The following is a 17,622-nucleotide window of genomic DNA, read 5'->3' as shown; positions in this document are numbered from 1 at the left end:
ATGCGGGCGGCGCGGGCCCTGGGAGGGGCGCCCGCAGCCAGCCACGCAGCATGCACTGGGGGGTTGGCTTTGCCTCGTCCAGGCCGTGCGTGGTGGATCTGAGCTGGAACCAGAGCGTCTCCTTCTTCGGCTGGTGGGCCGGGTCCGAGGAGCCCTTCTCCTTTTATGGGGACATCATCGCTTTCCCTTTGCAGGATTGCGGTGGGATCATGGCAGGGCTGGGCTCCGATCCCTGGTGGAAGAAAACCCTTTACTTGACCGGGGGAGCTTTGCTGGCCGCAGCTGCGTATCTGCTCCACGAACTCCTGGTCATTAGGTGAGCCGGAGAGAGGGCCCGGTGGAGGGACACCTGGCCAGGGCAGGACTGGTGCGCGGGGGGACCCGTGCCAGCCCCCTGGGTCGTGCCACCCAGATGCCCAAGAGCCCTGCCCCTATCTTCCCCCCAGAGGTAGTCCTTGGTCGCCTGGCCATGCGGGGCACTTTAGAGTTGACAGAATTACCGCGGGTTGGGAGGGAAAAATATTTGCTTCCCAATCTTTTGGTGCTAAATGCAAAAATTATTTGGGTTGTGTTGTCTGTTATGAAAAGCTCTTGGGGAGATCTTTCAGTGCAGTTTGCACAATAGAATTAGGCCCTGTAGAATACTAAGTTACTTTTTTTTTTTTTTTAATGAATCGCCTTGTTTGTAAACAATAATACTCAAGGCTTTATCAGGAATCCTATCTTTTACTTAATGGTTAGTTCTCTAACTCCTTCCTCAAATGTCAACATCACCACAAGGCTGAAATTGTAAAAGCGCCAGAGACCTCTGGGTCCCTGTTAAAGATGCTTGTTTAAGGTGCAGCTCTAATGCAGCCTGAACTTGGTTATTTGCTGATTTTGTATGGAAAGCTGGTCACCAGGTTCAGGTTTAAATGCCATTGTGTGAGCAGTAGAAGATCTGAGGACTGGGTTAGCACATGGGTGGAGAAGATGGGAGTCGCCCAGTGCCGGAAACAGTGCATTTTCTGCCTGCCGCAGAATGTTTACAGGATTAATTTGGAAATAGCAGAAAATGGAGGCCCCTGCATCCAGCCTGACAGATGCTTGAGTAGGGCTTTACCTTGGGGTCCTGGGAGGGCTTTTCTGCTAATTGATACACCAGGGTAAGGTGAAGAAAATATCCATGCCTTTGAACCTTCTCACTGGAAGATGATCAGAAACATTTTTTTCAGTGTTCTTCTTGGCCAGTATTTTTTTCTAAGCAGTGAGAAATGTATCCGCATTTCCCTCTTTTTCAGTGGGGAAATCCTGCACAATAGGTTATGAACAAATGCAGTGATGGGTGACCTTTAATAGGCTTGCAGGGATTCCAGGAGGACATGACAACTGCCTGCTTAGGTATTTTGGGTATTTCTGTTCTCTGCCATGGTGGGAAATCATTTGGCCCGAGGAAATATATTGACTTTCATAGTGTTTAACCATTATTGAGAAGTTTTAGTTTAAACTTAGCATACATTGAATTATCTCATTTAGCACAGTGCCTTGAAGCTAGTTGAACTAAAAAAAAATGTAAGTGAATTATCTTTAGATTGCTTTATAGTTTAGCTAGTTTTAGAACTTTATTTCAAGTTAGGTTTCAAGTGATAGGAGAAAGTAAAACATTTGTAGAGCAACTTAAATGGTAACCTCCTCCTGTGTTTCAATTATACCTTTTGAGGATCCTGACCCATGTGGCTTCTCACCAGTTTTCCACTTTCTGGGGGGAGTGAAGTACAGCTAAACCTTGCAGAAATGACCTTGCAGAAATAGCAGGACTCTTATAGCTCACCCAGGGAGCAGGCCACACCCTGGGGGTGTGGTTATTGACTGCAAAAAGAGTGCTTTGTTCACACTTAGGACCTTCCCCTCCTGGGGGACTGCTTGGATACTTATTTGGGTTAAGATAATATTAATCCTTGGCTTATACACTTTTATTTCTTGACAGATGCTTAAATTGTGTTGGAACACCCAGCTATAATGCAAATAAAAATGACCGCTTATCTTTGAGCCTTACTGGTACTGTGCATATAAGTGCTTTATATGCTTGATTGCATTTGTCCTTCACACCTCTTGTTGGATGCTTGGTCCCCATTTTATAGATGAGGAAATTTCAGCTGGAGGTTGAGCTACTTGCCCAAGAGCACACAAGAGTGGTAGGATTCGACTGAAATCTGGGAATGTGTGTCGCTGGAGCCTACACTTTTTAGCTGCTTCCTCCTAAAAACTTTGAAATAAGTTTTGATGGGAGAAGAGGAAGAAGGATGTAGTGAACTCATTCTTGGAGGTTCTGGGAGGACAGATCTGACTGAGCCCTGCATTTGTCACAGCTTCTAGGGGTGTAGAAGGATGAGGGAAGTCCAGACCTGAGCTTCTAAAGGGTCTCTTAACCTCCACTTAAAGTGAAGTCCAAGTGTCAGTTGTCTGTGTAGTTTAGATAAAGCACAACATAATCTGAAATATGCAGAATTGAAAATACACCTTGAAATGGCTCTCCTATTTGAGTTCTCTGGTAATTGTAAGGTTTTTATCTCCCCACTTTTTTTTTCCCCCTATAAAGTTGACTGATGAGAATTATTTAGGACATTTAATTAATAAGTCTAACCAAAGTAGTTATTTTGGATTTTACCCATTTTTTTCCCCAGCATAACATTTTAAAACAAATACAGTCCCAGTCACTCACATATATTCTCCCTGAGTGGAGGTAACCTAGCAGCTTTTCTAAGTTCACTTAGGCATTTGGAAATGTGCACTGTTTGTTGAAAGAGGAAGTCATGACTTACTGGTAGCTCATTTGCACTTTGGCACTTAGGTCTGTCCTAGAGAGCATTATTAAGGAGCATGGGCCGAAATCCAGTCTCCCCAAACTATTAACCCAGCAGCTGTACATACATATTGGCGCAGGGGCAGTGACTAGTCTCGCTGCTCTTTGGATGTGCTCCCTCCCATCGCCCTCTCTGTAAAGGCCTCTTCAGAAACTGTTACCTGCCACAAAATGGCTCACTTGCTTTTCTGATCCTAAGTTAGAAACAGGTTCCTAATGTGTGGAGAGAGCCAGATTGGACTCAAATTCACCCTGCCTTTCACCAGTTCATAACCTTGCCAAGAGGGTAAGCGGCTTGGCTACTTAGTTTTCTCATCTGTGAAATGGGATAATAGAAGTTTTCCTTGCAATGAGTTAACACATCTAAAATGCTTGACATAGAGCTTGATATATAGTGAATATTCAATAAAAGTTGGCTATCATAACTTTTCATCAAGAATTTCCAGGCTTGAGTGACCTGAGTCATACTCTTTTAGTAAAATTATCTGAGGTAGTGCCCATTTCGATAGAGTTGAAGGGCTTAAGAACTGTGACTTGATCTTTAATTGATATTTAACTTAATGAATAACTCGGGCAAGTTATTTAACCTTTCTGAACTTTAGTTTCCTTGTCTACTGTGAGATATAAGAAAAGTATATATTAAATTGAAACTGTAACAGTCTCCACTCTGTAGTGTTACTGTCAGGATAAATAAATTAATATGCATGATGCATATTAATTTATTTAATAAATGCTTGTCAGTTAGCATCTACTTTGTTTTGATGTGGTCTAAGTTAACCAATACAATTAGGATGTGCTAGGCCGTGAAGCAGAGGACATTTAATCTCTTCTCCTTTCAGTTCTTAAAATTTTGCTTAGATAATTGACATGAATTATTTGACTAGACAAAATCAGTTACTTAATTGTCACATCTGTACTTTGTGCTGTCTAGGAACATAGTCTAAGAGGCTGCTTAGTTTTAATAACTGACCCCCCCAAACATTTCATCTAAATGAAAATTTGTTCTTTAGCAAATGTTTCCAGAAAGCAGCAATTTAAAAAATTCTTTTGACTAGCCTTTTCCCAAAAGAGTCATTAAGTAGAATGGGTACTCTGGCAGTAAACTCCAAAAGGGTTTGTTTTACCCACTGAATGGAGATGGTGCGGTAAGGGTGCAGAGAGATTGCCCTTGTTTGCTCTGGTAGAAGTAGATGTGGGATTAACTTAGAAAGATATAGGGGAACCAGAGGCTCAGGGGGCTAGGAGGCAAGAGCGAGGTTCAGCAGATTGGAAAAGTCAAAGATGGAAATTGCAAAACGTCCTAGAAAGGTGGTGTATGCGTTGGGGCTGTGAGGAATGAAGAGATTTTCTAACTGTCTGTGAATAACTGAACAAGAATCAGTTCTACCACGCCTACCTAATGCCTTACAGTTTACCAAATATTTCTTATTTAATACTCACATTGATTTATGAAGTACTGTCTTGCTTTCTGGTGAGGAGGAGAGGCCTAAGGTAATATGGCTACTGGGAAGTAGGGCTCACACATGACCTTAGGGGTCCCCATTTGGAGCCCAGCTTTTGTTCTTACCACCACATGGTGGCTATCAAAAAGTTCTCTACCCAAAAAAGTCCCCAGAGGGAAAGTTGGATGTGTGGATGAGAGAAGAAAGTAAAAAGCAGATCCATGCTGTGTGCTGAAACTGAGGGCCCTTGTGAAGGCATAGAAAATGAGAGCTCAGAGCCTGGTTCTTTCACACCACTGGTGACAGGCCAGAATATTGAGTCTCAGTTTCCTGCAGACCTGGCTCATGGTGAGTAACTGCCCTGTTGTTCCCAGGTCCTATGGGTGCACATATTGTTTGATGGTAGAATATAGTGGTTGAGAACAAAGGTTCTGATTACCTGGTTCACTCAAGATTCTGCTTTTTTTTTTTTAAGATTTATTTATTTATGCATATAGAACCGGGGTAGAGACCAGAGGTGCAGGAGTGGTGAGAGGCTTCACCAGAGACAGAGTGGGGAGCAGAACAGGCCGACTGATGAAGTACACTGCTGAGGGGAGTAGCAGGCGGGTCAGGAGAGGTCTGTGGTGCCATGTGCATCACCTCTGGGTGGGGATTGAACTCATGCTGAAGTGGCTTTAGCTTCTGAGTGCTGCGCTTTCACCTGCTGTGCCACCAGGGAGGGCTCAGTTTCTGCTTGTAAACAGCCCTGTGACTTTGGGCAAGTTAACACTCCATGCCTCGGTTTCCTCATCTATAAAATACAGATAACAGCAGTACCTATCTCATCAGGTACTGTTGTGATAATAAAATGAGATTATGCCTGTGAAGCTCTCAGAACAATGTCTGACATATGGTAAGCCCAGACTGTCAATTTTATTTGTCTACATTGTCCCTGGTAGGTAGACAACCAGCTGGAGAAGAGGTGAACCTGTAGTTCTCTGCTAGTAGTCTACAGGTAACAGAGGACAGTGACCTGGAGTTACTTTTCTGAGCCCTTGGGGTCATGGTCATATCAGAGTTTATGAGGGTCTCTGGAGTTTAGGCTAAGTTTCTACTCTAAGTGCAAATTGTTAAGCACCAAGCTTGTTCTTCAAGGAGCTACACCCCACCAAGGACCTCTGGGGAAACCAGGGAACTGACTGTATAACATGTGGATTGTTCTTTATTTCTGTTTTGGTTTTGACAGGAAACAGCAAGAGATTGACTCCAAAGATGCTATTATTTTGCATCAGTTTGCAAGACCTAACAATGGTGTTCCCAGTTTATCTCCTTTCTGTTTGAAAATGGAAACTTATTTAAGGATGGCAGACTTACCTTATCAGGTACTTGTATGCAATTTTTTCCCCTCATGATATGATCTTGGTTAGAGGGGGAATATTTTAACCTCACATGGTGGGAAGGACTTGTTCTTGGTGTGAGAGAAGAATGCCCAGTTCTTAGTAGATTCCAGGTTTGCTGATCTTACATCTGATTTAATGAGGGACCCAATGGTTGGAGACTTATGGAGGGCTGAGTGCAGAGTATACTTTTACCTGACACCAGAGTATACTTTGGTGAATATCAGTAGCTCAGCTAGGCCTCTGAGTGTGCCATTGCCTGGTGTGGTTTTTTTCCCTTAGGTTTCTATTTATGACAGCATTATATTTTATCTCTCATAAATCCCAAGGGCCCAGCCAACCACTAGGGAGAGAGTGTTGATTCGTGAGAGCTTTTCCTCTCACAGTGCTCCATGTTCTGTTTGAGTGACTTTCAGGGAAACACTTGCTCACTTCAGCATTACAGAATGAACCAAGGAATGTATTGAAACATAAACATTTTCTCCGAGTAATGAATGCTAGAGTTGGGTCTTCCAGATTTGACAGTTTTTATTTCTGTTGTCAGTCAGTTCTGTAGATTTTAAAAAATATCTTCTATGTCTCCTTTTCATCTAAGTTCTATCCATATGCAGTTTTTTAAAGAAGCTTTGACTTTTGCTATGGTTTTAAAAATTTTATGATCTTTGTGATATTTAATTTTTTGGCATATACTAAGGCTTTAGTCCAGTGTGTGGCTACTTATTGTAAAGGATGAGAATGTGTATACATTCTCTGTTTGAGTCTAGAGCTCTTTACACTTACTTGCCTGAGTATGTTTAATATTTTATTTCAGTCGACATTTCTGTTTTATTTTTGTCTGTCTGTCCTAGAACTTTCCAAAAGTAGCGGGCTGAAATACCTGTATTTGTAGATGTCTTTCTTTTCCTGCCCTTCTGTGAGTTCTTGCTTTATGTAAGAGAATACATGCAGTTATTTTGCTAGGTGTATAGTCTATGAAAAGCCCTATCTTTCACTCCTTTGTTTCTTTACAGTTTGTATCACTCATCTTTTCTTGCTATGATATTTTTGTAACTTTAGTTCTGTGTTATCAAATATTGAGCCTGATGCTCCAGCTTTCTTTCTGTTCATGTTTGCATGGGACCTCTTTATTCATCCTCTTTCTCAATTTTTGTTTGTTTGCTTAATTGTTCATTATAGGCAATGCATTGGGTTGTTGGAAAACTCATGACGCATTTTTGCTTGAAAAACAGAACTACATCATGACTTTTCTGACACCCCACTATTACTTGTAGCCTTCATAAATGTTTCTAAATGAGGTCTTCATTTCATTTTAATTCTGGGATGTTATCAATTTTCTTCAACTCTTTCCTTATCATTTTTTGTTTTCCCCTTCTTTCTTGTTCTCTATTATTCAGATATTGAAACCTCTAAATTTATTTCCACCTTTTTTCTCCGTTTGGCCAGAATTCTCCTTTATGAATTTAGGTTGCATTCTCTGTTCTTCTCTTGTACTGCTCACTCTGTCATGTTTTTTATTTTGACACTTAATATTTTTCTTCTTAACAATTTCCCTTGGAACATATGACTGATTTCTTCCTTTATCTCTTGGAGGGTATTTACAATGCTAACTAAAATACTAGTTCTGCCCCAGTGGGTCAGCTTCATGTTGTTTATATTCAGTCTGTTGTCCTTTCCTCACACAGGTGTTCACCTCAGATGTCTGGTTATTTTGCTTTGAGAGCTCCTTTTACTAGCAATATCACCCTCCCTGCTTGGGATTTCCTACTGGACAGAGGCTAAAGCTCAGCCCACGGGTTGTGTTCCCCAAGGACGTTTAAGAAAAGGAAGGAGGTGAGCCTCAGGCTTCCTCTAGCCTCTGGTTCTTCTGGTTTGCTGCCACTCCTCCAGATGGCTGCACTGGTCAGGGGTCCACCTTGCGTCCTCACAGAGTCACAGCACGGGGAGCAGTGGTCTCCTTAGCTGGTGTCAGAGTAGCTGGGAGGTAGGAAGGGGTGGGCTCCTCACTCAGTCAAGGTTTTGGCCACCCCCACAAACACATTCACTACCCCTGCATCTCCTGACTCCAGGGAGCCTGCTCTGTCTGAGCCAGTTTCTCGGTAGAAGCGGACATGGGGCTGGCAGTCGTCCTCCCACGGCAGTGCTGGTTGAAGTGACTGGCGAGCACTCAGCGTGGTAGTTCTGGTTGTGGAGGTCCTCTGGGAATGTGGTAGAATGGCAACAACCCTGAACTTCAGGTGGGAGAGTCAGGGAGGACATCTCCTTCTTAGGGTATAAAGAAGAGGTCCTTGTTAGGGGGAGCTGGAATGTCAAAGGTGTCACTGGAGACAGAGAAGGGAGAAGATTCTTCAGGAATTTCTAAACCAGCAATGGAGGAGAAAATAGCAGTAGAAACAGACAAAGCTTGAATCACCTATTGCCTGGATCAGATTGGAAAGATCATGGTTGAGTTTGGTGCGGGCAGGCAGCACTCAAGGTGTGTCCTGGGGGCTCAAGTCCAGGGAAGAGCTTCCCATCTCTAGTGTAGCACCTCTCTTGACCAGCCGCCTCTGTTGGCCTTGACAACTGTGGGCCGTTTAGGGTCCAGACCTGAGTTTAGGATATACTGGTTCTGATGACTTCTATATTTTGTGTGTCCTCTCCTTGAAGGAGCTTTCAGTATGCAGAGCCTGCTGCAGCTGCCAGACAGTTCTGCCTCTCACTATCTTGCCTTCCAGCTGGCATGTGCCAGCACCTGTCTTCACCAGCAGCCTGACCACCTGTGCGCAGGTTTCAGGGTAGCTGCTGTTTGTGGTTGGGGCAGGAGCAGCAGGCACTGGCTACGCTGTGGAGTCTGAGGAATGCTAGCCCTGTCCAAAACTATTATTCTTAAGCATATTTTTTAAAAAGGAATGTAGATGAATGCTATTTGTTCTGTGAGGTCTGTGAAAAATAAATGGAGAGCTCAGTGGGTAGCAGAGTGTTTTGGTGAAAAGAAAATGGCTCTGTGGTCTAGAAAGGGCAGTTCTCTGCCTGTCAGGCACCTCGTGCCCGGGCGCTGTCGAGAGGGTTTGTGTTGGAGTGTGTGGTGCTTGGGCAGGCCTGGTGGAGTTCATTCCTCAGCTTCTCAGGACAGAAGTGTTTAGTCATCGACCCAGGAAGCCTTCCTCTCACCCTTCCTTGCCCTGTGCCTTTTAAAAAAAGATGAAAATACCATGTTCTCAAAAGCATGACTTTATACTTGAAGCTTTTTTATTTTCTAACTCAGATGAGACTGGAATAAATATTTGATTGGTAGGAACTCCCACGGCTTTTCTTAAAAGCTGGATAGGTTGTCACAGTTACTATTTTTTTTTTTAAATTAGGATATACATTTGGTAGGTCAATTAAAAACCTTTATTTTATAATTACATATTCATAGGAAGCTGTAAAACAGAAGGGACTATTAACTTGGGTTTTTATTTTTTGTTTTTTTTTTTTAAACAAAAATAGCTCTACTGCCTTGCTATTGAACCAAGGAGTTTGCTGCGTTTTCCTCATATAAACCAATATATACGACATCTGAGTTTTAATATAAGTGTTCAATTGCAGAGTTGATAGAAACCCAAGCTCAAATTTGTCTTTCCACTAAGGAAAGGGAAGGGGATTTGTTTATTTTTAGGGAATGGGGTGAAGAATGAAGGAGTTGTCTTTTATTGGCTAAGAAATGGGCTCAGGGCAAAGGACTGTGGACTGTGGCTGCTGTCTACTGGAGAGTTACAAATCAAAGAGGAGAGGTCTTCTTTTAAATGATTGGATCACCTTAATGGGTGGACCCTTCCCCACAAGTGTGGCCCCAGGGGGCCCTTTTACCTGTCTTCTCTCAGCATCTTCTTGGTTTGGCCCACCTTGGAGTTTAAGTTCAATCATTAGTGCCCTTGTGGTTGGTGTGACTCCTACATCAGCTTACACATGGTTGCTTCTGATATGATTCAAATACAAACTCAAAAGATAGTTAATTAAATCTGTTCCTGCTGATGGATTGGCCAAGGAGTTGCTTTTTCTGATTACATAGAGGTGACCTGGTCTGCATTAAGAATTTCAAACAATTCAAGAAAGAGGAAAACCAACATTTTGCCAACTGAAGATTACATCACTGATACATGTATATATTTTAAAGATTTGCTTATTTATGCATACAGAGCTAGGGTATAGGCCAGTGGTGCCGGGACAGTGAGAGGATTCATCAGAGACAGTGGGGAGTAGAACAGGCAGATCAAGTGAAGCACACTGTTGAGGGGAGCAGTGGGTGAGATAGACTGAAGAGGTCTGCTGTGCCATGTGGGTCACTTCCCTGGCCAGGGATTGAATTTGACATCACTGATATTTTTGACGTCATATAATTCCCTAGACATAAAGCCACCTTCATCATTTGGCACAATTCATTATATCAGAAGTATGTATTCACTTAATACCTTTTTAAAAATTAGATTAAAAGAGAAAGTGGTTCCTTTGGGACTCTGCTTTTGTTCTCATCCCTCACTTTTGAGGTATTTTTTTTTGTTTTTTTTTTTTTATATAATTATTTTTGCATCATTTTGTGCATTTTTTTCATCTCAGTTGTACTCCTCATGGGTTTCCCATCACCAAATCACACTGTGCCATCACCATAGTCCAGTGTATTTCCCTCCCCCCACTATTTTTGATCCCATTTCCCACTCCACCTCCATAATATGTCTCTGGATTACAGCTATTCATTATTATCATTATTTTCTCTGGTCTGTTCTACTTCTGCTGTGAGTGAAACCATCTGGTATTTTTCCTTTTCTTTCTGGCTTATTTCACTAAGCATGATCTTCTGCAGCTCCATCCATGTTGCTGCAAAAGACATATGTTTCTCTTTTTTGGTTGCTGAGTAATATTCCATTGTATATATGTACCACATCTTTCTAATCCAGTCATCTACTTTTGGGCATTTGGGCTGCTTCCATGTTTTTCCAATTGTAAATAAAGCAGGAATAAACATGGGGGTACAGGTATCTTTTTCAATCATTGTTTTTGTGTCTTTTGGGTAGATACCTAGGAGTGGGATTGCTGGGTCGTAGGGAAGTTCCATGTTTAGCAGTTTGAGGAACCTCCAAACAGTTTTCCATAGTGGTTGTACTAGTTTGCATTCCCACCAGCAGTGCAGGAGAGTTCCTTTTTCTCTACATCCTCGCCAACATTTGTTGTTGCTAGTTGTTTGAAGATGTGCCATTCTCACTGGGGTGAGGTGGTATCTCATTGTGGTTTTAATTTGCATCTCCCTTATTACTAGTGATGTTGAACATTTTTTCATATGCTTCTTGGCCATCTGCATTTCCTCTTCAGAGAAGTATCTCTTTAGCTCTCCTGCGCATTTTTTGATGGCGTTGTTCATTTTTGTTGAGCTTCATCAGTTCTTTGTGTATCTTTGTGATCAATCCTTTATCACTTGTTTTGTGTAAGAAAAAGTTTTCCCACTCAGTGGGATGTCTCTTTGTCTTTTGTAATGTCTCTTTTGCTGTACAGAAGCTCTTTAACTTGATGTAGTCCCATCTATTTATCCTCGCCTCCACTATCACTGCGTTTGGTGCTGTATCTTTAAAGATGTCACTGAAGTGTATGTCATGTAGTGTTTGGCCCATCTTTGCTTCCAGGTATTTTATGGTTTCTGTTCTTATGTCTAGGTCTTTACTCCACTTCAAGTTGATTTTTGTGTATGGTGTGAGGTAGTAATCTAGTTTCATTTTTTTGTATGTAGCTTCCCAGTTGTCCCAGCACCATTTGCTGAACAAACTTTCTTTGTTCCATTGTATCTTTTGTCAAAGATTAGCTCCTTTGTCAAAGATTAGCTGTCCATAAACCTGTGGGTTTATATCTGGGTTTATATTCTATTAGAGTACATTGGTCTGTATGTCTGTTCTTGTTCCAGTACCATGCAATTTTGATTATTATGCTTTTGTAGTATAGCTTGAAGTTTCATGGTGTCTTCTTGTATTTCTTTTAACAGTGTTTTGTAATTTTCTTTGTATAGGTCTTTTACCTCTTTTGTTACATTGAGGTATTTGATTCTTTTTGTTTTAAATGAAAGGGGGATTTTTTTTTTTTAATTTCTGCTTCCACTGATTGGTTGTTTGTATATAGGAAAGCCTCTAACTTTTGTGTGTTGATTTTATATCCTGCTACCTTGCTAAACTGGTTGATGATTTTGATTAGTTTTTCTGTGGATGAGGCTCTTCTTTTTTTTTTTTTTGCTGATCTTGTATTTTGTTTTGAAAATTTTCTTTTTTTTAAAGATTTATTTATTCATATGAAACTGGGGTACATGCCAGAGGTGTGGGGGTGAAAGGATTCATGAGAGACAGGGTAGGGGGCAAAACAGGCAGATCGGCTGAAATACCCTGCCAAAGGGAGCAGCAGGCAGGTCAGGAGAGGTCTGCCACACCATGTGGGTTACCTCCCTGGCCAGGGATTGAACTTGTGCTAAAGTGGCTGCAGTAACTTCATAGTACTCTGTTGTAACCTACTGTACCACCAGGGACGGCCATGTTTTGAAAATTTTCTAAGCTGTAGATAAGTTAAAGTACAATGAACATTCATAAAGCCGTCACATAGATTCACTGATTATTATATCACTTGTTTTGCTTTATTTCTTTTTGTATATACTCTCATGAACTTTTTTTTTCAATGATTCATTTGAAAGTGTGTGGAAATCATGCTACTTATTTCTCACAATTCAGAGTGAGGAGAATAGTTTTGTAGCATTCTTCTACAAAACTATCATACATAGTGGATGCATGTTTTTACCCCCCAGTGTGTTATAGTCTGCAACAGCTGCTCAAATTACCTCAAATTTAGTCAGCAGGAGACCTTTCAAGATGGATTCAGGGGTGTGATGAATACAATGGATACAAACTTAGCTGAAAAATTGGGGGTGTTATGACCAGTGGAGCAAGTCAGAGCTGCAAGATTCTGGGAATTCCTTTAAAATCTCAAAATGGTGATCTTGATGATAAATTTCTGATTAAGGTCCTTTGCCAAACACTTCATGTATATTTTCTCACTTCATTTTAGCCAGTGTTACTGTTACTGTCTCCATTCTACAGATCAGGTAATTGAAGCCCAGAGAGAGCTGATCACAAAGTGAGTAAATGATGGAGCCTGGATTTTAAACCCAGAGCCTATGGCTCTCACTGCTGTGCTAATAATGCAGTGTGAATGTAGCTGCTTTAACCTGATACAGACTTGCAGGGAGAAGCATCAACTTGGGAAAAATTATGAAGATTTACCTCCATCGTTTTTTTTTCAAAATTACTTTCAGAAACTACCTTTGGTAGTTGATGCCAGTTGCTTAAATAAAAATAGACTAGACATTTAAAAAATATATTTAAAGATTTTTTAGGATGGGTAAGATATCACAGAGGATGGGGAAAGAGATTATTATAAAAGGTGAAACAGATACAAAAATCAGAAGTGACAAAGACCTTGATTAGGCATTAGCTTTTGTGATTTAGGAGACAGAATTCAGGAGGAACACACTGGGTGGGTGGGTGGTGCTGGCTGCTGTGGCTGTTATAACTGACTGTGGAGGCAGCTAAGACTAGATGCACTAAACTACTGGAAACTTTTAAACTAGTGTTTCTGTGTTTTAATTTTTGTACTAACATCTACTTGGAATTTTGGTGTAAGCAATAAGATAAAAATCTAAATTCACTTCTTCCCAATGTTATCTATGTATATAGGTATGGATAGAAAATTGACAAATATGATATTGATTAAAGAGAACATAAATATCCATTTATTGAATAAACCATTTCTTATGCTGATAGGAAAAGTCACTTTTATCACATGCAAAGTTTCTATGTGGTCTTAAGTCTCATAAGATACACAATGACCAATAAATATATGAAAGATTGGTTAGACTTACTAGTAGTTTTGAAATGCAGATTTTAAGATTAAGTATTTTTTTTTCCATTTATGTGCTCGGCAGTAGCCAAAACATTTGTCATATTGAGTACTAGTGAGTACTCAATATAAAGAGTAGCAAGTATGTTCATACATATTTAAAGGAAGTTTTAATAAATTGGTCCATATTTATTTTTTGTAGAGGATATTTTTCTATAATAGTGCCTAGTACATAGAACATATATTATAGAAGGTTTGTTATTACCATCATTAAAATAAAAATTTTAAATGAAAATGTCTATATTCCTTATCTAGGAATGCTAGGGTTTTTTTTGTAGCAAAACTTGTTCAAATAGATTAATATTTACATAGTTTATAGCTACATCGTCACGTAAGAATATCCCATGCAGCATTTTGGGTAGTAAGAGAAATAATAAAGAATCCCAAGTGCTCATCAAGAAAGATTACAGTATTACATTTAAAGAAAAGTGGTAGGGCACATTTTAGTAACAAAGAATGTGCAGATTTATTATTAAGCAAAAGTGGAATTTTTTACATGCTATTTAATATACATGTACATACCACACACAAGCCATTTTTGGAACTAAAATTTGTGATTTTTTAAACACATAGAAAAACTTGTAACTTAAATATAAACATTATGTTTCCATTAGATATCTTTGATTTATAGGAACCTTTCATTTTTCTTATGACTATTGAGAAGGCAATGTCATATTGAAGCCTAATTTTACAATAAAGCCATTTATAACTACACTATCCTAATGCAACTGTGTCAACTTCTGCCCATATTATGGTAGGTTTTTGTAGGTAACTAGTATGAGTTGCCTTTCCATCCATTATTTCAATTACATTATTTAAATTTTTTCTTAAGAAATGTTAATAAGCCGAGGTTAACGCAATAAAAATAAAAGTTTTAAAGAGAAATAAAATTAAAAAATGAGCAAAGTTATGAATATTAAAACAATTTACAATAAAGAAGGAATGGTTACAAACAAAAAATATTATAATCATGTGGAAATTACAATAACGCATCATATACCTTTTAGACCCTTAGAAGTTTTGAGCACCAGAGGTCTTATATCCTATTTGCATTGCATGAAATTCCCTCTGATGGCAGTTTGGAGGATATATTGCATCCACAAATGACAAGAGTCCAGAAGGCGAGGGATTAGGAGTCCTGAGTGTTATCAAGAAAAATCTGAAACAGATGCAAAATTAGGAGGTAAATTTACATCTTCAGTGTACAAATTATGAGAATGTCAGATGTACTGGCAACTTCTAAAGTAGGTGGCATTTCTCTTAATCACAAGTCATGACAGGGGTAATGTTTCGGGTTGCTGTGAATGGTTATGCATGTTGCTTTCTGCACAGCAGTGCCTGGGCAAGGAGGGGAGCCAAAAGCTAGACTCCATCTTGTCGAGCTATGAACTGTGACATGTATTATATCCATCCAAAGGAGTTTCTGCTATTCAAATTGCACACAAGCAGTATGGCTAATGGGCCCGATAGCTTTCCTTTCTAGGCTAAGATCAGAATGAATTTCTTTAGACTAAGCAATGAAATAAAGTATGAAGACATTGAGAAATTGACTGAAGTCTCTATTATTCTATACTGAAGACAATAGTAAGCAACATTTAGCTAATATCTGCTCTACTTTTCAGCCTTCCTAAAAGGCGATTTTATCAACTATTGGAGAAGCTCACAACCCTGAAACAGTCTGAGCTTAGTCCTGTGGACACAGTGGACAGTTGCCTTTGAGGTTAGGCTATCCAGGCAGAAACCTGTTGAGATGGAGGCCAATTCTGTGGTCACTGCATACCATACATTGCAGGAAGCATAGTTTCTAGATACAGAGCCTTACCTTAGAAAATTTTGTAATACTGTCTATTTACATCCCTTATGGTAAGACATATTGTTTGTTTTTGGGAAAACACACAAATCTTGGTGTGATTTAGTTAAAAATGACTAGCACAGTAGTACCTTTTGCTAATCCCAGTGGTATCCCACAAACAAATTAAAAATTTCATTTCTCAGCAAATTTTGGATTTTAAGCCTAAAAGGAATACATTTAGCCAGGGATCTCCAATAGTGGGGTCCCCAGTTTTGGTATAGACCTTTGCATGTAGGTATTTCGTCCAGGGCTTGATGCAAGTGATTACTTTAATTCTGTTTTTCAAAAGACAATGAAGTGAATGCCTCTAGAGGCTGGTAAAATGACCACATCTGGCCTGTGAGCTACAAAATATTTTATTCTTTTTAAAGAATTTACATGTAAAGTTTATTCACTTGAGTGGTTTTTTTCCACTCAAGTGTCACGTCATGCTTAGAATGTTTGTTTCTATCAACCATATAACAAGATTGGGGTGCTGGCTCTTTTAATTTTGACTGGCTGCTTTCCTGCTATACCTATAAGCTAAGCTGTTGCAGCAGAAGCCATGTGACCTGCCTGAAATTCTGTTTCACCCCATACAGAAAAAGTTTGTTGACCCTACCCTAGAGAGCCAACTTAGAGATGTAAAGAACTGATTTATTTAAAATTTATCCAGAGCTATCTTGTTAAAGTAAAAACATCTTCATTGACATGCCATTGATATACAAGAAACTATAGATATTTAAAGTATAAAGTGTGATCAATTTTGACACATGTAAGTACTCATGAAAATATCACCACAATCAGGATAGCCACTAGCCATTGCCTGCTCTCCCATTTCCTTTAGTTCCTTTGAAATCCCCACTTCTGTCCCTTCCCATCCTTCTTGTCCCTTGTCTAGCTTACCCCAATAAACATCTTGTCACTTTACTAGCTTTGTTTGCATTTTCTAGGGTTTTATATAAATGAAGCCCTACAATAAGCACTTTCATTTTTTGTCTGAATTATTAACAGCAACATTATTTTGAGATTCATCCATTGTAATGATTATTCATTCCTTTTAATTACTGAATCGTATTCTGTTGTAACTACATATCAGAATTTGTTTATTCATATGTGTCTTTATGGGCATTTGGGTTTTTTTCTCCTGTTTTGATGCTTCCATCTAAAGCTTTTATAAACTTTTGTATTATATGAATATATACTCTTTGTATGGACATAGGCTTTTCTCTAGAGTAAAGGGGTGAAATGGTTTGATCACATGGCAGGTATATATTTAAGATTTTGAAAAACTTTCAAACAGTTTTAAAGTAGTGGAAGCAGTGTTTGAGAGTTCCCATTCTTTCACAGGCACTTGCTATTATCTAACAATATCAGAAAAAAACCAGTTAGCTTAGACTGTATAGACCACCCCGAAATTAGTTCATATTTAAACATCAACTTTGGGGTCTTAATGATCCATGGAGAAAAGTAAATAAAGGCAGTCATTACCACAGAATCCCTTGCCTCCAGTGTGGTTGAGATCTTGACTATACAATGGGCCGCAAAAGTTAGCCTGGTTTTCGCTGTTCGCAAAGTACAAGCCTCGCTCACCCCATTCTGGAATCAAGCCCTGGGAGACACTGTTAGCTTCCAGCATGTTGTGAGTCAAAGGGGAGCTGGTCAGAAACATAGATTTCTGAGCATGGTTGGCAGGGTTTTGACCCAGAGTCCTAGGCTGGGGCTGATAGACAGGCATTGCTGTGCCATCTCAGTGTTAGCCCACAAGAGTGGGCAGTGTGGTGGTGCCGAGTATAGTCAAGTGAACCTTCTGGGCTTCTGGGAGGTCTTTGATCAGTAACTTTTATTTATATTTCACATCATTCTTCACTTTTGTACAATGTTTGCTTTCTCCTCTCAGCTGTAGTCCCCATAGAATTCCCCCTGCACCATCACCGTAGTCCCTTGCGCTCTCCCCACTCCTGTTTGATCCCTCTTCCTCCTTCTCCCCTGCAGAACGACTCTGATGCTAGTTATCTGTTGATTTGTGTTTTGTATTTATTGTAATTATTTTTTTCCTTGATCAATAGCCTTTTATATGGTTTATTTTCACTTGTTTTTGCATTTTTGGATTGTTCATACAATGTAACTAGACTATTACCATGGTCATTTTAACACTCCTCTTCCCTGTTTTTTTTTTTTTTTAAA

General features: G+C 39.8%; 1 protein-coding gene across 4 annotated transcripts in view; it reads left to right on the top strand.

Moving 5' to 3' along the window:
• The first annotated feature begins 6 nt into the window (after positions 1–6).
• Positions 7–17,622, top strand: part of FAXC (failed axon connections homolog (Drosophila)) — a 61,631-nt gene continuing 44,015 nt past the window's right edge. For 3 of the 4 annotated variants that reach the window (XR_001145251.1, XR_001145250.1, XR_001145252.1), the window contains exons 1-2: positions 11–316; positions 5,513–5,648. Coding sequence is in view for 1 of the 4 variants with exons in the window: in XM_004673717.1 (XP_004673774.1) it covers positions 51–316; positions 5,513–5,648 (402 nt within the window). In the remaining 3 variants the exon portion in view is untranslated. Of the gene's footprint in view, positions 317–5,512; positions 5,649–17,622 lie in introns of all 4 variants that reach the window. The other variant, XM_004673717.1, reaches the window with a different exon arrangement.

This window comes from Condylura cristata, unplaced genomic scaffold (genome assembly GCF_000260355.1).
Source record: "Condylura cristata isolate star-nosed mole 26May11 unplaced genomic scaffold, ConCri1.0 scaffold00001, whole genome shotgun sequence".
Classification (NCBI taxonomy): Eukaryota; Metazoa; Chordata; class Mammalia; order Eulipotyphla; family Talpidae; genus Condylura; species Condylura cristata.
Note: the sequence above shows the minus strand (reverse complement) of the source record. Positions and strands in the feature narration are given on the sequence as shown.